This window comes from Adiantum capillus-veneris, chromosome 16 (genome assembly GCF_014529385.1).
Source record: "Adiantum capillus-veneris isolate H3 chromosome 16, ASM1452938v2, whole genome shotgun sequence".
Classification (NCBI taxonomy): domain Eukaryota; kingdom Viridiplantae; phylum Streptophyta; class Polypodiopsida; order Polypodiales; family Pteridaceae; genus Adiantum; species Adiantum capillus-veneris.
The window spans coordinates 108,251,368-108,274,633 of NC_140946.1; the positions used below are offsets into that span (position 1 = coordinate 108,251,368).

Sequence of the window (23,266 nt, forward strand, 5' to 3'; positions counted from 1 at the left end):
CCGTCTCCCATGTGCCCTACCCGCTGGTGCAACCAAAGTTCGTCGACCATAGAAGATGGCATGGGCAGGTATGTGCAGGCTAGTAGATTGGGGGCAAAGGGCCAAAGCATCTACAAAGTTCCTGGGGAGACAGGTAGTAGCGGATATATATGGCTGATGCGGTTTATCGAGCAAGAAGGGCTCCAAAAGGGTCTAATTTGGGAGGCAGATTAAAGAGGTTCAAGGAGCAGTCTCATTGACTAGAAATGTAGAACTTGAGTTGCTCAAGGAGCAGGTCTAGATGGCTCGTCTAACAGAGCTACGAAGCCCAATATATTTGAGTTTGAACTTGTAGTGCATTGCAGATCCTCGACGGACAGGGCAGCTGGGAACAAGTGGCCAGAGTGGATGTTAGTGTATAGACGTGTAGTGCTTGAATTATGGAGCATACTCGTCTTTTTGGATTGCAAATCGGAGCTATGGATATGGCCATTTGATGTTTTGCCGGGGGTCAGGTTGGTTGCCACTTGACCGCATGGGGAGTCGTGCTAGCTAGCATCTTCACGACAAGGTTCCAGAAGGTAGTATGGACTAAGTGAGTCAATGGGAATTGATAGCATTTTAATCGGAGCGCGGACCAAAAAAATGTTACAGTTTGAAGCCGACGTTTGTTCCCGACGTCATGGTACTAGTTTGTTTTTTGGAAAATTGGACGGCCTCGGGAAGAGGGCCCGGGAAAATTGATGTGCGGACCACATGGGAAGGTTTGAAGTCAAGGGTTGACTCTATCGGCTGGGCTTTGCAGCAAGAAGATTGGGTACCTGAGCATTAAATAGCTAGATGCCAAAGGTGGGGAAAAAAAAGGAGTTTCAATAGGGTTTTATGAAGTTTTTTTTGCCACCATTGGGGTGCATGCTAAGAAGGTGTTGTGGCGATGGGAAAAACCCGTATGCAATTTCATGGGGCTGATCCTCATGGTATAAAGGCTGGGGCATGGCCCTCTTATAGTAGTGCATAAGGGGGAGAGAGAGAGAGAGAGAGAGAGAGAGAGAGAGAGAGAGAGAGAGAGAGAGAGAGAGAGAGAGAGAGAGAGAGAGAGAGAGAGAGAGAGAGAGAGAGAGAGAGAGAGAGAGAGAGAGAGCTTCTCTCACCCCGTGGCTATGGTGGAGCCCCTCACGGTGCTACTTGCGTGCAGGCCGTGGCTCTCTAGGTGGCGTTGGCAATGATTTTTGATGATGGCAGGCATTGGTGACACGCTGGCCGATGGAGGCGCTAAAGTTGCAGGCTGGTGGAATTGATGATGTGGCATCCGCAGGGGTTTGATCCCACACCTCCCTTTTTTGAGTACAAAGCTAAATAGACCCCCCTAGTAGCGAGGTCGCTAGTGCCTTAGCGAGGGTCTTGTGTGACAGAAGGTGGCACCCCAGGTGTAGGTGAGAGAAAGAGGACCCGAAGGGCAAGTGGGCGGCTGAGCGAGGTAGCCAAGAAGGCAGTTCAAAGTGGACAAAGCTAGGGGAGAAGTCGTGTAAAGCATGTAAGAGAGGGAGAGTGGGAATATAAGCTTGTCAGGGTTGGAAAGCCCATGCAAAGGTTTCCAAAATAAGTAGAGCAAGTGTAAGTAATGTTAAAAAAAGGAGCTCAAGCTGAATGCACGAGCTAGGAAATCCATTTTTTTCTTTTTATGGGCTTAACTACTCCTATAAAAGGGGCTGCACACGAATTTTGAGGGGCTTTTGGCCAATGGAAGGGCTTTTTTTGCACTGTGAAGGCCTGTAGAATTTTGTGTGGAAGCTTGCTTTGGAATGGTTGTACTATCTCTCTGCTAAATAATACTAAGCCATTGCCCCATTTCCTTGTGTCATTTCTCCCCATCCCCTTCCTTTTCTCTTCAGTCTTTGCGTGCATGTCGGTGCTTGCGAAGGTGTGTGCCCGCAGCGTATAGTGTGTTGCAAAGAGGATAGAACTGGGGTGTTGTGTGAGTTTGGAAAGGTGAGTTGAGCTGTCGGGGTGCATTTGTGCTGAGTAGTCGTTTTGCAGAGTGGGAGATTATTGTTTTGTGTGTAAAGGTGGTTCTGTTAGTGAAAATTAGCCGATTTGAAGGTGTTATTTGAGAGATTAGGGGTGCTGTGGATACCCTGAGCTATAGGGAGGCATTGTGCTGTGTGTTGGGTGTGTTCCCCATTCCCCCTCTCCATCTTTTGGTGCCTCCACTGGGAGCAGTTGATTGCTTGTCGATTTTTATCAAAGAAGGTTGTTTCCATCAAGGAGAGATGGCAGTGCAGAGTTATGGACCAATTTTCACCGTAGAAGAAGACCAAGAGGAGTGGAAGGCCAGTTTTGAGCTGTATATGCTATCATTACATATGCCAAATGAAGATAGCAAGATGCAAACAATTCCGCTATTGATGTGGGGAAGAGCGAAGACATGGTTCTATGCTTTGTAAGGGGAACCAAGACTTATGTGGCCGGCTTTGCGGGTCCATTTTCTGCATGATTTTTGTAAGGAGGTATCCCCTATCGATCTGAATACAAAACTGAAGAATTTGAAGCAAGATGTGAATGAGGAGTTTGGTGTTTTCCTCAGCCGCTTCAAGGAATGCCGGAGGGATTTTGCAGTTGCCATGCAATTGGCTAATGGTGGTGAGTACTTTAAATTGGAAAAATTTATGGCTTGTTTGCATCCCAAAGTTCGTGAGAAGGTGGAGTTCGAGAGCCCGAAAAATTACAACAGAGCGGTCGCTATTGCACGGGAAAAGAGCCAAAAAATTAAAAAGAAGATTGAGCAAGGTGTGTAGGGATACAAAGCGATGGTTCCCAATCTTACTCCAAGTCCGAGGAAAGAAGTTCAAGTGGAGAACCAGACGAATTGGGGGGTGTCAACCATTCCTCAACAATGGGTACGTACGGTTCAAGATTTATATGAGCAAATGCAAGAACTGCGTTTAAGTGTTATGGATGGAGGTCAGGCAAGGATAGGAAGAGGTAGGGCTAGGAAGTTGCCTGGCAGGTGTTATAATTACGGAGAGGAGGGCCACTATGCTCCAAATTGCCCTCATCCACCGGGGGAAAGGGGCGGTATGTATCCTCTGTTTGGTCGAGGCAGGGGGCAAGAACAATTTAATGGTCAAAGGGAGCAGCAGAAAACCAAGCACCGCCGGCTCCGTCAAGTACTGATGAAGTACAAAGGGTTAATATTATCGGTGTTGACAAGCAGGAGGTCAATATTATGGCCAACAAAAGGCAAGAGTCGAAAGAGAGACCGAGACACAACAAGAGATCAAGGAAGGTTAAAGAGGTGGAAGATATGCTAGGTGCAGATTATCGCACCCAACTGAAAGTCTGTCTGTGTAATATTTCGTTTTTGTCTTATTTTGCTTGACTCTTGTTCTGTCTCGGTCTCTCTTCCAATTTGTAGTCTAAAGGTTAAAGAGGTGGAAGATATGCTAGGTGCAGATTTAACCAAGCACGAGAAGGAAGGTTATGTGGATCAATGTGCATCTTATCCCAATTTATTAGCATCTGAGAATAAAGATCTGAGAGGAGCTACAGGAGTGGAGCATCAGATCCTACTCAAAGATGGATACAAGCCAAAAGCACAGAAGCAAGGGAGGCTGGGAGATATTCAAAAGGAGGCTCTATGGTAAGAGATCAACAAGTTGCTTGAGGCAGGTATTATCTATCGAGTGAAAGAGTCTACGTGGGTTTCACATGTTGTCATTACTCCAAAGAAGAACAGGAAATGGCGGGTATGCGTAGACTATAATCCCTTCAATGCTGCAACCAAGCGAAACCACTACCCTTTGCCATTTCAAGACAATATTCTAAACCAGGTTGCAAGACACAAGTGCTATTCTATCATGGATGGCTTTTCAGGATATTTTTAGATTGGTATTGCTTTGGAGGATCAGTTGAAAACTACCTTCATCTCTCCATGGGGTTGCTTTGCCTACCGCAGGATGCCTTTTGGATTGGTGAATGCGTATGCTACATTTCAAGACTGGATGAACAAAGTGTTTGGGCCATACTTGGGTAAGTTCATCAGAGTTTTCATGTATGATATTGGTTGTTATAGTTCCAGGGTGGAGCAACTGTCCAAGTTGAATATGTGCTTCCAAAGGCTAGATGAGGAAGGAGGGCAGTTGAACGCAAAGAAGTGAAAATTGGCACAACCGCAGGCTTAACTGTTGGGCCATGTCGTCTCATAGAATTTGTATAGGAGCGGATCCAAAAAAAGTGAAGGCTTTGGTTCTGATGGAGCCTCCCACCAGTGCGACAAGGTTGGCATTGTTCATGCATAAGTTAAAGTATGTGCCACGTTTTTCGGATGTTGTCTCAATACGTTTATCCTCTTCAAAAGAGGGCTCAATAGGTACATGGATTTCAATGGGATGATGAAGCTCAAGAAGCATTTGACAAGGTGAAGGGTATTCTATGTCAGCTACCTACAATATGCCCTCCCAACCAAGAGGAGGACTTCTATATTGCTATGACGGTAGGTATGGTGGCCATTGGAGCAGTATTGTTACAGAAGGTGGGGAGAAGCTACAAGCCTGTTTACTTTGAGAGCAGGGTAATAAGTCCGACAGAGGCTACCTATATGGAAGCGGAACAATGGGTGATGGCTTTAGTCTTTGCCTGCAGGAAGTTCAAAGTGTATTTGATCATTCAGAAATTTTATGTGTTGATGGCTAATAATCTTTTGCCTGAAGTGGTGCTACACTTGAAGCCAGGGAAGAGGATTATGAAGTGGGTGATAGAGTTCTAGGAGTTTGAGTTCAAGTTCAAGGTTGATTACACTAGGCTGTCTCATTTGGCGGATATCCTAGTCAACAAAGAGGTCGAGTTACCAATTTATCCAAGGGTGGTGCGAGAGGAAGATAAAGAGGAGTCAGACTTGGTAGGGGCATTCGCTATGTGGTTTGATGGCGCTTATAGAAGGGTGACACAAAAGGCAGGTAGAGGTGTGGTCATCCAAGATCCACATGACACAGTAATCTTTTCAAAAGCTTACGACTTGGAGGAGGTGCATACCACCAATGAGGCGGACTATCTTACTTTACATTTTGGTTTGAAGCACTCTATTGAGTTTGGCATATTAAGGTTGATATTTAAAGTTGATGCTCTGTTGGTTATCAAGCAACTTTTAGGCCAATGGCAGGTAAAGAGGGACTCTCTCAAGAATTGGTTTTTTTCTATAAAGAAGCTATTGAAGTTTTTTGAAGAGGTGCAGTTCAAACATGTTAGAAGGGAACAAAACCAAGAGGCAGATTGATTGGCTAGCAATCCTGTGCAAACACAGGTGTTGAGTGTGTATGTGGCACCAACTACTTATGCAGGTAGGGAGACTTTAAAAGAAATTGATAATTTCTTGAGCACAGGTCAATGTTTGGAGGGGTTGTTAAAGCTACAAAGAATTTTTCAAAGGGCTCGGAAGTTTACACGCTAGTGGGTGAAAATCTGATGACGTACGGTCGAGATGGAGTGCTGCACAGAGTCCTCTCCAAAGAGGAGATTGGTATGGTATTGGAGTAGTGGCACGAGGAGAGCGGACATCAAGGTAAGGATCAGGTCCTGTTTTGTATTTTGAGAAGTGGGTTTTAGTGGCCTTCTGTTGTGCGCGATGTGCACTATTGGTGCAAAACATGCCATCAATGCCAAGTAATGGGTGAAAGAAGATTGGTAGCCGAACAACAAGGGGCTATCATAGCACAGGATGCCTTTGAAAAGTGGGGTTTGGATGCTATTGGTCCATTGCCCAAGTCAGCTAGCGGTAAGAAGTATATTGTGGTGGCCATAGACTATCTCACCAAGCGGGTTAAGGCTAAAGCGGTAAAAGGGGTAAATGCTCATATGGTTGCTCAATTTGTTTTCGATTGCATATGTTGCCGTTTTGGAGTGCCTTGGGTGCTCATATCTAATCGTGGACAAGGGTTCAGAAAATTGGTGCGTGCACTGGTGGAGAAGCTGGGTATTCAACACCGGTTTTCATCTCCGTACCATCCACAATGCAATGGTTTGGTGGAAAGTGCCAATGGATAGATAGTCAGGATGCTTACTAAGTACATCTACAAGTAGGTTGAAGAGTGGGAGTCTAACCTTGACAAATGTTTGTGGGCTTACAGGACTTATAACAAAGTGGCTACCAACTTTACTCCTTATGAGTTGGTCTACGGCAAGGAAGAAGTGTTACCTGTTCATGTGCAGTTAGGATCTCTCAAAGGTTTGTGGCGGATTGATACAACTCATCAGGATGTTTTTTAGGATAAGGTTACGAGTCTTGAAACTTTGAAGATGGATCATGAAGCGGCATCAGATTTCTATGTGAAGCAGCGGGAGAGAAGAGCGGCAAAGTTCAACCAACGTTTGCTAGAAAAGCTAATTGAGAAGGGTGATCTGGTGGCAAAGTATGAGAGCTATCTTGACTTCACCTTTCAGAAGAAATTTAGAAAGAAGTGGACAGGGCCTTATAAGGTCCACCAAGCTTTTCCCAATGGTACCTATTCATTGATGAGGATGGATGGTCGCTCTCTCAAGAACAGGGTGAATGGTGTGCGTCTCAAGCTTTATTTCGAGAGGAAATTGGAACCATCGGTGCATCACGTTCTAATGGATGGGGTTGGGCAACCAACCTAAGCAGGCTTCTAATATGCTACAAATAAAACTATGTACGTACACCCGAGTTCTTTTGGGTTTTCTCATAGTGTGCTCAGTGTTTGTAGTTTGTAGTGGAATAACCGTCTCTCATAGTGTGCTCACTGTTTGTAGTGTTTGTAGTGGTTGAGCATGAATGCTCAACTAGGGGGTGGGCAATGATGGTGCAGCCAAAGTTGGTCGACCATAGAAGATGGCATGGACAGGTATGTGCAGGCTAGCAAATTTGGGGCAAAGGGCCAAAGCAGCTACAAAGTTCCTAGGCAGACAGGTAGCAGCAGCAGGCTAGCAAATTTGGGGCAAAGGGCCAAAGCAGCTACAAAGTTCCTAGGCAGACAAGTAGCAGCAGATATGTATGGCTAATGCGGTTTATAGAGCAAGAAGGGCTCCAAAAGGGTCTAATTTCGGAGGCAAATTAGAGAGGTTCAAGGAGCAGTCTCTTTGCCTAGAAGTGTAGAGCTTGAGTTGTTGAAGGAGCAACATGGAAAGGTTTGAAGTCAAGGGCCGACTCTATTGGCTAGGCTTTGTGGCAAGAAAATTGGCTAGGGCATGGCCCTCTTATAGTAGTGTATAAGGGGGGGAGAGAGAGCTTCTCTCACCCCATGGCTATGGCGGAGCCCCTCACGGTGCTGCTTGCGTGCAAGCCGGTGGCCCTCTGGGTGGCGTTGGCAACAATTTTGACAATGGCGGGCATTGGCAACGCGCTGGCCGATGGAGGCGCTGTGGTTGCAGGATGGCGGCATTGATGATGTGGCATCCACAAGGGTCTGATTCCACACCCCCCTTTTTTGAGTACAAAGCTAAATAGACCCCCCTAGTAGCAAGGTTGCTAGTGCCTCGGGGAGGGTTTTGTTGTGTCAAAAGGTGGCACCCCAGGTGCAGGTGAGAGAAAGAGGACCCAAAGGGCAATTGGGCGGCTGAGCCGGGGCGGCCAAGAAGGCAATTCAAAGTGGACAAAGCTAGGGGAGAAGTCGTGTAAAGCATGTAAGAGAGGGAGAGTGGGAATAGAATCTTGTCAGGGTTGGCAAGCCCATACAAAGGTTTTCAAATGAGCAGACCAAGTGTAAGTAATGTAAAAAATACCTAAAGGAGCTCAAGTTGAATGCACAAGCTAGGAAATCCATTTTTTTCTTTTTTTGGGCTTAACCACTCCTTTAGAAGGGGTTGCACATGAATTTTGAGGGGCTTTTGGCCAATGGAAGGGCTTTTTTTGCACTGTGAAGAACTGTTGTGTGGAAGCTTTCCATTTAAGCTTTGGAATGGTTGTACTATCTTTCTGCTAAATAATACTAAGGCATTGCCCCATTTCCTTGTGTCGTTTCTCCCCCTCCCCTTCCTTTTCTCTTGGTCTTTGCGTGCATGTCGGTGCTTGCGAAGGTGTGTGCTCGAAACGTATAGTGTGTTGCAAAGAGGATAGAACTGGGGTGTTGTGTGAGTTGGCAAAGGTGTGTTGAGCTCTTGGGGTGCATTCGTGCTGAGTTGTGGTTTTGCAGAGCAGGAGATTGTTGTTTTGTGGGCAAAGGTGGTTCTGTTAGTGCAAATTAGCCAATTTGAAGGTGTTATCTGAGAGGTTAGGGATGTTGTGGATACCCTGAGATATAGGGAGGCATTGTACTGTGGGTCGGGTGTGTTCCCCATTCCCCCTCTCCACCGCCTCAATGATGGCCCTGAGTGTCAAAATATGGTCAAGAGTGGAGAAGCCTCTCCTGAGATTGGCTTCTTCCACTGCTCGTATGCCCTCACTCTTTGCCCATCTACTCAACTGTTTCTCAAGGATAGATGCATGGTCAAGAGTTGAGAAGCCTCTCCTGAAACATGCTTGTCCTGCTTCTTGTATGCCCTCACTCTTTGCCCATCGGCTCAACTGTTGCTCAAGGATAGACACATACAAACATGCCAATGTGTGTCGAATCACAATAGTACGATAGTTTCCAGGGTCCGCAGGATCACCTGCCTTGAAGATTGGCACAATAGTAGATTGTCTCCAAGTCTCAAGTAGACCCTCACACATGACATGATTGAACAAAATTGCAAGAAACTCTGTCAGCATATCTCTGGCATGTGTAAAGTGCTCTTCTACCAGACCATCATGATCATATGCCCTCTTGGTCCTCATCCTATCAAAGGATGTCTTTACCATCTCAATGGTAAAGAAGGTACTCGTAGATGGGCATGGCTCACAAGGATCTAGAAGGGGTCTTTGTCCAAGGACCGTATATAAGGATGTTGCCTACTGACCCCACACATCACGAGAAGTAATCACTAGGGATGCTCGTGAAAGAAACATCATGCCTCTCTGAGTCTCTACTCAAGAACAATTGGTATAAGTCTAGCTCCATCTGAGCTAGGAACGCTTGCTTCTTCTATCGCACAAGGTGCCGGAAGGCTTATCAAAGATTACCTAGGATTGATGACCCCTAGGAGAAGATCCTTTGAAGCTTTGATCTTGTCTCTCTACACTCCTCGTCATACCATTTGTTCTAAGGAATGTTCATCGAACAGTGTCTCTGATCAGGCTGGGTATGTGGGTATGCCTCTACTGCTGCATCATGAAATGTCTTAGCCACTAATAACGTGGTGATCTCCTCCACTCAGAGTCTTGGCCTAGCTATTGTCCATAGATAGCTATAGATCTCCTCTGTATAAACAAAGACAGTCTCTGGTGCAAATGTATAGCTAGTATGTGTCCTCCCTCTCTACACATGGGTTGTACTGTATTGAAAGCAGACAAAAAGTAGTAAGAGAGCATGATCCACTACTACACCTACTGGTCTGGGTCCATGCCTGTGTGGAAAGCATGTGAAACCGGCCTCCCTAGGAAAACGTTGTAGGTTATTTTGGCTAGACCATGTGTAGTTGTGATCTCTGTGAGATGTCTCCCATACTCTTTCTGTTCTATGTTGTGTGAATGTCTGTCAAACTCCAAATCTCCTACATTCTTCTCTCTAAGCATCTCCTTGAAGTGTCATAGAAGACTCTCTGAGCATTGCCCATCCGAGCATTGAAGTCCCCTAGGGGGATGATGTCACCATCTCTGGAAAACTCCCATATGTCATTGTCTAGGACATAGAAAGGGGAATATCCTCTAGGCCCAACACAGACAGATGTAATGGGGGGAAAGTAGCATATAGTAATGTATGAAAATCGGCATGTGTCTTTGCTTATCCTCATGCCATGTATCTAGAATGATCATCTCTTTGTACAGTGTATAGAAGTGGTTGTAGCTCCTCTCTGAATAATACTGCTACTACCCCCGATCCTTTGCTCCCATGTTTAGATCTTGTGTCAATCTAGAAATTTGTCTCCCATTTATATCCCATCACATCTGGCATCATCTGTCCGGGGGCTTGACGAGTCTCTAAGAATAATATAATGGCCCTGTCCCAAAAGCTATCCTCAAAGGCACCCACATATATCCAATAAGATCCATTACAATTCTAGGGTTCCATCTTCAGTATGGTCCCATAGGTATCACAGCATTATGTAGAGCATCTCTCTACAATCACCACCCGACCATCTTTCTAAGGCAATCTTACCCTTCTCCCTTGCTACTATAATCTTATGGCATCACCTCTCTCATGTGAGCCAACAACAAGAGGGTGAGATCATCATCGAGAAAAATACATGTCATGTTAAGGGTTGGCCTCTTCTTCACGAACTCCTTCTCCTCCAAGGAGTGATAACACATTATGAGTGCTACATCCTTTGTGGACTCTCCTAGGCCTTCACTCCTCTTTCTCACGCTCCATGCCTTTGGGCTTCTCCTTTGGGCTTGTGACCTCTTTTTCAACATTGTTGACATCCTTGAGTCCGGTGACCCTCCTCACCTTCTTTTCTCTTCTTTGTGGGTCATGTTAATGATAGTAAATGTATAGGAAACCTCTTTTCCTTTCCCTTTCTTTGTGACCTCAATCCAATTCTGAGCTGCCTCTACTTTCTCTTGTGTCTCGGCAATGACCTTAACCCAAGATGATTTCTTTTCCTGCTTTAATTAGAGATCTCTCTTTGATAACATAATGTTTTACTATGGTAGAATCTTTATAGACAACAAAACCATAGCAACGAGAGATCAACACATTGAGAGAGAGAGAGAGAGAGAGAGAGAGAGAGAGAGAGAGAGAGAGAGAGAGAGAGAGAGAGAGAGAGAGAGAGAGAGAGAGAGAGAGAGAGAGAGAGAGAGAGAGAGAGAGAGAGTATACACAATTAGTTACGTTACTTTGTGTTTAGCTATTGTGCCATCGTCCTTGCTATGGTCAAGCCTAATCTTTGAAGATTAGTAAGAGCCAATACTCCACAACTTTGTGTATTTTTTGTTGTCCTTGATGCTATCCCCCCCTGCTCTTCTACCATCATCTCCCATTATGTTGCATTCTGTTAAGCCCTACCATGATCTTTTACAAGAAAATCCACATGCTATTATGATATAGCACTATTATGATATAGCTAAGTTTGATCACTTATGCTTTCATCTAGAAAGGCATGTAAAATGTTGAAATGAGTGAAAAAAGTAATGACAAGATTGTGAGTCAAGGGCTATTGAAAACAACGCAACGTTTAGAGATGCTTTGATTGCATGAATGCCAAAACTGTGTTCTTATGAAAGGTGAGGTATGATTGGATGCAAAATGAGGGTCTCCCTTCAAATGTGATCACCTATGCTTTCTCCTTGAAGACGTGGGAATCATCCAAGAAATTTCCTTGGCCATCATATGTGATGTCATACTCAACAAGTCATTGACTAGATTTTGATATGAGGGTGGGTACTTTGCAATGTATACACACACGGGTATCTTCCCTCCTTCCTAAGACACACTAGAAAGTAAATTGTAGAACACTGTCAAAGGTAGCATATGAGAGTGGACTTTTTACCCTTCTTATCCCTTTGCAATATTTGTATCTTCTTCATTCATCTCTCTCTCTCTCTCTCTCTCTCTCTCTCCTTCCTTCTTTGTTGCCATAGGTAGCATCGCCGCCGAAGGTGGCAGGAGTCTCTTGTTATTTTAAATGGTAGAGACTCAATCCCTATGTTTAACATGAAGAATTCAATGTGCTATATGATGCTTTAAATCAAGAGTAGGTCGCCTACATCGGTCTTTAGGCCCACACATTGAAGTTTCTTCATGCACAAGGTTGAAACATGATTTAACTAGATTAAACAATGGGAAAGACCAACACCATGATGCTTGTTATGTAGCCCTTTGCACATGTGAGATACTCACACTAGCATTGGTTCAAATATTCAATAGGGAAGTTTGCTAACAATTTTTAACAAGCTCATCAAAACCTTAAGGTAGTTATCATATGGTACCATGTGAGTGTACAATGGGGGGGGGGGTTTATAAGGCAAACGATAGATTTTACAAAATAGGGTCTCACAGATAGGGGTAAAGAAGGCACTTTTGGTGCACACAAGTGACATACTACTACTAGTGATTCTCCCATGATTAAAACCATACAATTGTAATACTTTTTAAAAATGGAACCTCGCTAGTTCTGCACTACATCTATATGATCATTATGCTTGGCATTGTAGTGATGGTGCATTACAATTTCTGGTCATCTAGAATAACATTTTGGGTTTCCTTATGCAGACCTTGTCACCCAAGATACATGGATCTCATACCCATTATGAGTATTCATCCATGGTTATGATAATGCATTATCCCTTCCTTCGGTGTGAGAAAGATCTTACTTGAGTCTGTTAGACATTTGGTATTACCATCAAAGGTCTATACTTCTCTCTATGAGAGAATCAATAGCTTCAATAGTCTTGTGTCATTTTTTGTGCTTATAGTATGTCATGAGTGTGCATAAATTTTCTTTATGGGATTTTATGAGAATAATTAAATTTTACAACCTTGGAGCTCATTGCTGACCAAGCAAAATATTGATAAATTTGCTTTCATAAATTTGCTATGGCATGAGTGTTCATAAATTTTCTTTATGGGATTTTATGAGAATAATTAAAATTTACAAACGTGGAGCTCACTATTGACCAAGCAAATTACTGATAACCAACTATAAACTAAATATCAAATGTCCCATAGGTTGGGACTCAATGAACCAAGTTAGGTTTGATGGAGCCTTTGGTTCTATTTTGAAACGTTTTCAAATTCTTTATAGTTTTACATTTTAGAACTTGGAACATATGTTTGCTAAGTTTATACCTTTGATTACCTTCATCGTGTTCTTTCCAATGAGCTTTTGTTCCAACTTGTGCAACAAAGTTGTGTTTTTCTCTTCCTTTTGCATACTTTGATAGCTTGCATTCTTTTACATTTTAGAACTTGAACATATGTATGCTAAATTTATACCTTTGATTACCTTCTTTGTGTTCTTTCAAATGAGATTTTTGTTTCAACTTGTGCAACAAAGTTGTGTTTTTCCCTTCCTTTTGCATACTTTTGTTCCAACTTGTGCAACAAACTTGTGTTTTTCCCTTCTTTTTGCATACTTTAATAGCTTGCGTATTGGAGGCATCTCTCATTGATTTTATTTAGTACAACTTTTCAATGCGATCTAATGGATCAATGTAATGATCATTGTCTAGCATATGATTGTGAATCACATTGATTGTTGAATTGAAGTTGTACTGGCTCCTTTAATGCCATTAGTGATCCAATAAACAATAGTAGCTTGCATTTTGGATGGATCTCTCATGTTTTTTTATATATCTAGCAATGTTGCTCAATGCAATTTCATGCAAGATAATTATGTTTGTGTCATTATCTTCCCTATGATTGTGAATCATACATTGATTGCTCAATTGAAATTGTAGTGACTCCTTTAACTCCATTATTGATCCATTAGAGGTTTGCATATCTCATTGGGCATATTTCTAATTTACTACAAAAGCTTCTATTCATAAAATTAATCAAGACAACCGAGATACAAAAGCATCGTCTCTTTTTCTATAGAGTAGAATGCATGAAAGGGATGACATGACCCAATTTTGCTTCTTCTATTTCCCTTCTAGCTCTCCTCATGCCGAATGTCAACGTTATGTATTAAATCTTTGGGTTATATCTGATTTTGCTCAATCATGCATATGTGAGGCAAACAACTAAAAAGGGAAGGGCCTTATATATACAATATGGGTAAGCAATCTCAATATTTCAAGAACATTGATATAACTTCACAAAAATTTAATAAAGTTATCTATGTAATGCGTTGTATGCTTTTTTGAAATTAGTTGGTGTCTGTGCTTTTGTGCTTTTCTGTTCCATGCTCACAATTTAAGCAAATGAGCAAAATCTTTTGCGTGCACAGCTGTGAAATTTTGAAGATTACAAGCACTACTTGGACTTGAGGATTAGGGCAAGAGAGAATTTTTTTTCAATCACAAAGTGGTTCCTACCACTACTATGGTTTTTTGGAAAATTGCTACATAAGCAAGTGGGAAGTGTATGTACTGTAAGATATCAAGACTTCTTGACTTCAAATAGACTGAAATGGAGCATTTAGGGTGTATTTTGTAAGTTGTCATGTTTTGTTAAGTTTTCAAATAGACTTATATGAACTATTTAAGGTATATTTTTGTACTCTAGGTGAAAAGCTACAACAAGGGCTATGTGGCAATATTTGGAAGCAAAATTTATCCCACAATAAAAAATTAGGCTTGGGATAGGGCAATGCCTTTACATAGTATAGCCTGCACACAAACGTTCTACATTTGACAGGTGTTGGTGTTGCAAAACAACCATATCTTTGTCATCATACATACCATAAAAATCACGAGAAACAAAACCTTGGAAGTCTAAATTTAGTGCAAACAATTTGTGGCTACATGAATCATTGAAAATATGACAATGTGGATGTAACCACTTTCATTAATGTTACACAGCAATAGAGGGCTGCAAACATCAACCACACATTCATTTCCTATCTTATGTACCAACTTTCTGCTAGGTGTGCATGAGCTTATGCATGTGTTCAGGTTGTTGCATAGAACTATCTCTGTCTAGATCAACTTGGAAAAAAAGCCTTCTGCCTCTCGACCCATACACAAGAGAGGAAAAGACATTATCATATGTTTTCTTTGAATATACGCTGAAAAGATCCTATTATGCAATGAGGCCCTCCATGAAAAGCTTGCATTGTCGAGCACAACGAACAACAAAATGGTGCCCTGGTCATACATAGAAGTCGAATAAATGTAAATTTTCTGTCAGCAATCAAAACCCAAGGAGAAGTTCTTGGACCAAACATAAGAATGATAAAGCTCTACATCAAGCCACAGGAACAATCTGAAAAGACCAAATCAATATATCGAGACACACGGTAGCAAGGACTGGGAAAGTTGAACAGCAAGAATAGTGATCCAAAGGCAAGGAGAGGCATAGAGCATAAGAATGGCATTCCCATGTGTTAATCAAGAAAGCTCAATAATCTCTTAGTTACTCACTTCTTGGGAAATGGAAGAAGAGGGGGGGGGGGGAGGCGGGGGAGTAACCGGACACGTCTAAGCAGGAAACCATATCCTTATTACTCACTTCTTAAGTATGGGGCACATGTCTAAGCAGGAAACCATATCCTTAGAACTTAGTTCTTAAGTAGTCAACACAAATCCGTGCAATGGAGCGCGACATGCAAAGACGTCAGCCATGGACAAATTATACGTCCACGAGGTCATCTCAGCATCACATATACAGCATTTACCTTACAAAAGAATCAAGTAAAACAACAGAAAGCTTCACGACAGCTCCATCATTATTGTTTGATATGACAGTTGATGAGTGTGCGGTCGTGTTCATGCCCATCGGGGACGACACCGATGACTGGTCTCTTTTCTTCAAGGTCGTCATCGTTCTTATCAAACGAAGTTCCATCACTATTCTCTAGAAAGTGCGGGAGCTGCTCATTATAAACCAGGCTTGCTAAACCATGCTGCTTAAGATAAATGTCCAACGGATAACTCGCATTTTGTAACAAGCTCTTCATGCTCAGCCCACGAAAGCCTCCTCTGCCCATTTCTTCCTCTTTCTCTGGCTGGATGTTGAGATCAATCTGCGGTCCCTTGCTCGCTATTTGGATATCTGGTTCCATTTTCACTACATATGACCCTGTGGATGCAATGTTCACAGCCTTTGCACCCCTATTAGACTGAATGTCAGCTGTTCTTGGTGTCCCTGCCTTGGACAAGGGTGCCACTATACCTCCCTGCCACAATCCATTCTTGTAAGAACTTGAATCATTAGGTCTTCTTCCTGCCCCCATACTCTCCATCCCCTCTTTGACGACATGCTGATTCTTTTGAGAGGAGCCTTCTGCCTCTTTTTCTGACTGTAGCTTCTTCCGACGCAGCATGAGTGTATGGAAGCGTCGCTTGACTGTCATACACACGTTACAATCGCAGTTAGGCTTATGCTTCGGTCCTTTTCCACTAGGAGGCTGGATGCATACAATACAACTGCAGCCAGGCCGATGGCGAGGATGCTTGGTCGTCGTCGCTGGAGAAGAGGCCGGGGCAGATATATTGGGGGTTACAGAAGTTGTTGCTGCTACTTCAGCAGTAGCAGCAGAAGGAACTGCAGAAGAAGATGCCACTGCACTTATGGAAGCTGGAGACAACGATGCTGATGTGACATGCACATTTTCCTCAGCTGTCGCTAGAAATGCTAGTGTCTCTAACCCAGAAAAGGCCTCGGGCTCCTTGAGTGGCTCCACCAGTGTCTGTTTCTTGGCCGTTGAATCATTAGAAATGATACCTGAAAGCAGAAAGCCAAGACTCTTCAACGAGACCTATTGTCAAAAGGGACAGTATTGATCATATGTATTAGATTTATATCAGAGTTTGCCTTATTGCCTCTGTAAAAACAAATGTTTTATTTCGGCTGGCCAAACAAAATACACCACACTGATATCACAGACGGAAGCCGTCGCTCACTGCTGCTGCTCACTGTGCCATCACCCCTCCCCCCACCCCCCACAAAAAGAAAAAAGACCCTCCCTGAAAATACCATGATCACATAATCTCCACCGCCCAAGATCTGCAGATACATAAATCTCGCCCACCTATGCACGAAGGCGAACTTGCACCAAGTCCACTGTTGGGGTGCCTGCCGATTATCACAGACGGAAGCCGTCGCTCACTGCTGCTGCTCACTGTGCCATCTCCCCCCCCAACCCCTCAAAAAAAAAGAAAAGAGACCCTCTCTGAAAATACCATGATCACATAATCTTCACCGCCCAAGATCTGCAGATCCATAAATCTTGCCCACTTATGGACGAAGGCGAACTTGCACCAAGTCCACTGTTGGGGTGCCTGCCGATAATGTCTTGAATGACAGAGGTCACCAAGAGGCGGTCGACCTCGGCGCTTAAGCTCGCTTTCTTCTCCAGCTAAAGAGAGCCAAATGGTGGGCTCTGATAAGGTCAGGCGAGAGACTTACGATGTTAAGATTTCCAAGCCTAGGCCCTACATTACACTGTAAAAGGAGAGATGTGGTGAAAACAGTGCGGGATATCTTCAGTGGGGATATCCCGGGTAGGGTCCAAGGTTGATGGCGCTGGTGGTGCAGCTATGACCAAACGAGTTTCACTCTATCAAGAGAGCTCATCAGTGGTAACTTGTAAGTGGCATTTCTGGCAGCCATCAGCCCCTCTCTCTCAAGTGCTATCTTGATGGCCAACATCTGCTTCCCTTCTCCAGCCCCATCATCACCCTGGTTTTCAGCCTGAAGATGAGTGCACGATTTGCTGCGTTTTACGTCTCAGGTCTGCCCTTTCTCAGTCAGCAATGACCCCTTGATTTCTCTCACATCGAGCGTGCAAATCGGCCCTCGTGGGATGTATGTGGATGAGTTTTCAGACTATATAGAGTGAGAGGGAGACAGAGGTGCTCAGCTAGCAGGGACATGAATTCCGATGTTGTTATACACTGATGATATTGTGTTGATTTCTGACTCTCCGGAGGGATGCAGCGTCATTTGGATGCTTTGCACACGTTTGCTCATGACAGTGGATTGTTTGTCAACCTTGGGAAAACCAAGGTTATGGTGTTCAACACCACATCACAGTGGTCAGCCTAGGTCATCACCACATTTTGTATGGCCAGGAGATAGCGGAGTACACAGATGCATACACCTATCTTGGGGTAGTCTTTAGTGGACTGGCGTTTTCATTGAGGAGAGCAGTAAAGACTAGACTCACGAGAGCCTATGCAGCATTGGGAGAATTAGAGAGGATGTGTTCGCAGATTCAGTTTCAGGAACTGCGAACAAAGCTCTGGCTTTATGACACTGTCAAAAACTGCTGACGTGTCTTGATAGTGTCAAAGCCTTGAAGAATGGAGCCAACTTACAGATGCCGGCCGAGAGGCCTAAACCCTAAGAAGAACAAGTAGTAGAAGAAGAAGTCCTACCAACTTATGGGGACCCCGTCCGATGGGGCCCTAGTGACATAAAGGGATTAAAATAAAGCAGGACTCACACACACACACACACACGCAAAACTGATGACGTGGCAGTTGTACGAACGCTCCGCGTTTTGCACTGACTCATGACGTGGCAGTTGTATTGAATTCCGCAAATTGCGTTGGCAGCTTTTTGGCATTGCTTTTGGACCAGAAGCTTTTGAGTTTTTAAGGCTTTTCATGTAAACTGCTTTTGGGGCCTAGGGCCTTTAAATACGTGCTAAGGGATCATTCTCTGGCATGCTTCCTGGAAAAGGTGCAGAGTTTGGAGTACCGGCTTGTACAGGATTGATGCAACATAAAGAAATCCCGAAAGAGACGCCAAGGTTTGGGGCCAATATTCTCTGGGGTGGAATTTCGCCACTCCGTGTCGCGTGTCGTCTCTCTCTCTCTCTAGAGGCAGATATGAGGCCCTATTCAGAGGACAGCCCACTCTCCGAGAGATCATGGACTCTCGGGATCAGAGACAGCTCGGACGGTTCTTACTAGAGATACAGAGCCATCGGGACACACTACTACAGCCACACACAGCTACACAGATAGAGGGGAGACAGTCGCAGCTCACAGACTTCTTTCAGAGGATTACCGCCCCTCCCCCACCAGACACTCAGAGGGGAGTGACACTCCCACAGGCGGAGGTGAGCCGAGCTAGACGACGACCACGAGTCACAGGCTATAGGGGCGCGCGCTCCCACCACCGACAGATCGAGGAGATCCGAGCCCGGGAGCGCCGTGCCACTGAGGAGCGAGTGGCCCAGATGAGGGCCGACCCGACAGCTTTCATCCGGGCAGCCTTGGCACCAGACCCGCCCATGTACCACATCTTACATCTTACATCCCCCCATTAGTACAGGATGGAGCTAGATAGCTTGATGCATTCTCATGATTGTACTACCTTGAGCATATAGACATGCATATACCCCTAGAGATAGAGCTCCATCCCTCCTCAGATACCCCACTACCTACATTCAGTTCAGTTTTGTATCAGTTTTGTTTCATTTGTCTTTCCGATAGACGGATGACATACACACCATGTACATTTGATTTGTCTCATAGGCCGATTTCGGCCTGACATAGACGTTAAAAATCTTTCTTTCTTTCTTTCTTTCTCTCTCTCTCTCTCAGTTCAATTGTTATTGGAGTGCTAAAAGTCTGTTCAGTCTGTTCTTTTCTTTTGGCACGTGGTGCCCGTCTTGTGACAATGGTATCAGAGCATCAGGTGTGCTTTTCTGAAAGCATACCGGTCCTACCAAGGAGCAGACACAGCAAGATTGCACTTTCAAAAGTTGAAATTTTAGTGCCGTGCTCCGACCCCGGGCTTATTAGGCACTCCCACCCTTACTTCATCGCACATCGCGCACGCTCCCTTCTTCACCGCTCATGTCTTACTGGGCATAAGCCATAAAGATCACTTACAAGAGAAGGATCCAAGATTTGTTTCGAGCTGCTGTTTTTTCTCAGAGGCAGTGCCATGCGGATGTTGATGTCTATAGCTACGAAGCCGCACACTTCGAAGGACTTGGCAAGCTTTCAAGAAAATTCTCCCCCCGAAGTTATATGGTTTCTGACATCTTCCTTCGAAGTGCAACTTCTGGCAGAGTGAGGTATCCTGAAATGCTTGCCATGGAAACCCTAGCAGATTATAACTTGAATTTTCTCGACATCTCTCAATAGATGTCTCTTCACGAGCAAATGACCTTGGAGGTCTAGTGCGATTGCTATCTTGGGACTACCATCGTTGCCAAAGAAAACATTGTCTGTCCAAGAGCTGATGGATCATGATGTGGTCGGCCACGAAGGAATCTAACCCTAATTTTTGGTGCAGGTTTCAGAATGGAAAGTCAGTTGACTTTTCAAGATCGACTGATATCGAGATTGCTTTTTAAGTTTAAATTTTGTTTGAGTTCTATTTGAGAACTTGTTTGGTGATCCTGTTTGAAATTTGTTTGAAATGAATGGTATCTGTTTTAAAACTGTCTTGGTGACAATTTGAATTGTTTGACTCTGGTTCTAATACTGGTTTCATTGATTGATGATTTTACTCCCGGGTGGAGAAGTGAGAAATATTGTTTTGGTATTGTTTGAACCTCCGAACGACGCAGACGGGATGTCTGGGGAGCGTTTGGTTGTATGATTGTAAAATAATTGTTGTTGTGACTCCCGGCCCGGACCTGGATGGTTATGCGGGAGGAGTATTAAGAAGTCTGAGCAGTGGTTACTCTCAGCACCTCCAAATGACACAGGCTTCTGTCTGGGGGGCGTTTGGTTGTAAAGGCCTCTATATCTCCCGGCCCGGACCTTTTTAGGTTATGCGGGAGGAGTGATGAGGGAGTCGTTGAATATCTCCCAGCCCGGACCTGTTAGGTTATGCGGGAGGAGTGTTCATCGGCGGCTTTATGTTTCTATGTCTTGTAACATGCATATGTGAGCATTTGTGTTGCATTGTGATGTGCCAACCACTGACTATTCATAATTGGATGAGATTGCTTGGGTATGTAATCTTAGTGCATCAAGATACCCGTGGAAGATCAGTGCGGTATGGGTGTGATGGCTAATTTTTTTACGCTGGAATATCAAGAGCTCCGATCTGGATGAAAGGAGAAGCCAACTCCTTGATCAAAAGAGCTGAAAGGAGAAGCTAACTCCTTAACAAAAAGAGCAAAGTGATTGTCCTCTGAATGACCCTTGGAATGACCCTCGGAATTTTTTGAGCTAACTTGCGTTGTTTTGCAGATATGCTGTAATCGTGGACGATTACTTTCTTTCAAGAAGGGGGGATGTCACAAACTGCTGACGTGTCAAAGCCCTGAAGAATGGAGCCAACTTACAGATGCCGGCCGAGGGGCTTAAACCCTAAGAAGAACAAGTAGTAGAAGAAGAAGTCCTACCAACTTATGGGGACCCCGTCCGATGGGGCCCCGGTGACATAAAGGATTAAAATAAAGCAGGACTCACACACACACACACACACACACACAAAACTGATGATGTGGCAGCTGTACAGACGCTCCATGTTTTGTGCTAACTCATGACATGGCAGTTATACGGAATTCCGCAAATTGCGCTGGCAGCTTTTTTGCCATTGCTTTTGGACCAAAAGCTTTTGAGTTTTGAAGGCTTTTCATGCAAACTGCTTTTGGGACCTAGGGCCTTTAAATACGTGCTAAGGGCTCATTCTCTGGCATGCTTCCTGGAGAAGGCGCAGAGTCTGGAGTACTGGCTTGTACACTGTTGATGCAATATAAAGAAATACCGAAAGGGGCGCCAAGGTTTGGGGCCAATACTCTCTGGGGTGGAATTCCGCCACTCCGTGTCGGGTGTCATCTCTCTCTCTCAGTTTAGTTGTTACTAAAGTGCTAAAAGTCTGTTCAGTCTATTCTTTTCTATTGGCACGTGGTGCCCGTCTTGAGACAGACACTCTAGTGGCTTCAACTATGCTTTACGGAGTTCAGATATGGGGACCCTTAGTAGACCACCAGCAGGGATGGATGGAGATGTATGGAGAGGCCTCTCGTCTCTATGATTTCACGAATGATTCGGGCTAAGGCCTCAGTGCCACATGAGATTATCCGAGCCGAGCTAGCCGCCCCACCCCTCGTGGTCGAGGCATTGACTAGATCAGTACCCTTTATACATAGTGTATGAGACCTCCCCAGAGACAGATACGCTCGGCTAGCCTTGAAGTCATCCTGACAGCTAGCACTACAGGGTGACACAACATGTTGGTATGGGCAGATAACATCATGGTTTCAGTCACATGGTTTCAGCATGCATAGATTGCCTCCATTTCAATACTCCTTGGATGCACCCTCCCTATCTCTCACACAGACAGAGACCACCAGACTCATACGTCAGGATCTGATTCAGTTAGATACCAAGAGCATGTGGATACAGCCAGCAGAAGAGTTGGGCACGAAGATGGCTTTCTATACAGAGCATCTTCCCCAACTCACGGAGGACGGTTTTGTGAGTAGGCCTGCATACATGAATACACACTAATCTCATGGGATACAGTGTGCTATTAGGCAGCTACGCACATCCTCACATTAGCTTCAAATTGAGACTGGCCCATTTCGAGGGGTACGAGTAGAGGCTAGATATGTCATTTATGTCGCCTAGAGCCACAAACAAAGCTGCACTACACACGTCACTGCCCGGTGTACTATGAGAGACAACGCCGCTTCCACTGTCTGTTTAGAGAGGGTTTTGGACCATTTTCTAGAATCATGATATACGAGGATCAGAGATGTCTTGGATTGTTTCTACTAGAGTTGCGCAGTCATAGAGAGAGCTTGCTCATGACATCACGGGAGAGCCAATCTCAAAGACGGATCACATACTTCTTTACACCAACCAGGGAGCCAGAGGAGCAGTCATCACAGCAGATCTTAGATCCCACCCACACCAGAGGTACGCTGATTGATCGAGCCATTGAGCTAGGCAGATCCAAGCGCCCACAACCATGGGGGGCCTCACATCATCGACGGAGGTGGCAACAGAGGATCCAGATCATCCTAGCTCGACATATACAAGTCAGTAGTGGGGCATGTACGCACTCCAAAGGGGATTTCTGATTCGGTTCACTCCACCATTGGGGTGAAACAGGGCTTCCCACTATCTCCTACATTATTTGGCATGTATGTGGATGAGGTTGCTGACTACATTGAGAGGGATGGTGATAGAGGAGCACAATTGGCAAGGACATGGATCCCACTATTGTTATATGCTGATGATATTGTGCTGATTTCCAACTCCCCGGAGGGGATGCATCGTCATTTAGATGCTTTGTACACATTTGCCCATGATAGTGGATTGTTTGTTAACCTGGGGAAAACCAAGGTTATGGTGTTTAACACCACACCACAGTGGGTCAGGAGGTCAGCACCTACTTTTACATGTGGCCAGGAGACGGTGGAGTATATAGATGCATACACCTAGACTTTAGTGGACTGGCACTTTCATTGAGGAGAGCAGCAGAGACTACATTGACGAGAGTTTATGCAGCCTTGGGAGGTTTGAAGAAGATGTGTTTGCACGTTCAGTTTAAGAAACCTTGAGCAAAGATGTGGCTTTTTGACACTCTAGTGGCTTCAGCTATGCTCTATGGGGTTCAGATTTGGGGGCCCTCAGTGGACCATGAGAGCAGATCTGGTAGCACTGATGGATGGAGATGTATGGAGAGGCCTCTACTCTCTATGATCTCTTGGATGATTCGGGCGAAGG

General features: G+C 44.5%; 1 protein-coding gene across 2 annotated transcripts in view; it reads right to left on the reverse strand.

Moving 5' to 3' along the window:
- Positions 1 to 15,145: 15,145 nt before the first annotated feature.
- Positions 15,146 to 23,266, reverse strand: part of LOC147439620 (B3 domain-containing protein Os07g0679700-like) — a 138,259-nt gene continuing 130,138 nt past the window's right edge. For both annotated transcript variants that reach the window (XM_086485437.1, XM_086485435.1), the window contains one exon: positions 15,146 to 16,337. In XM_086485437.1, coding sequence (XP_086341563.1) covers positions 15,340 to 16,337 — 998 coding nt within the window. In that variant the 3' untranslated portion in view covers positions 15,146 to 15,339. The remainder of the gene's footprint in view (positions 16,338 to 23,266) is intronic.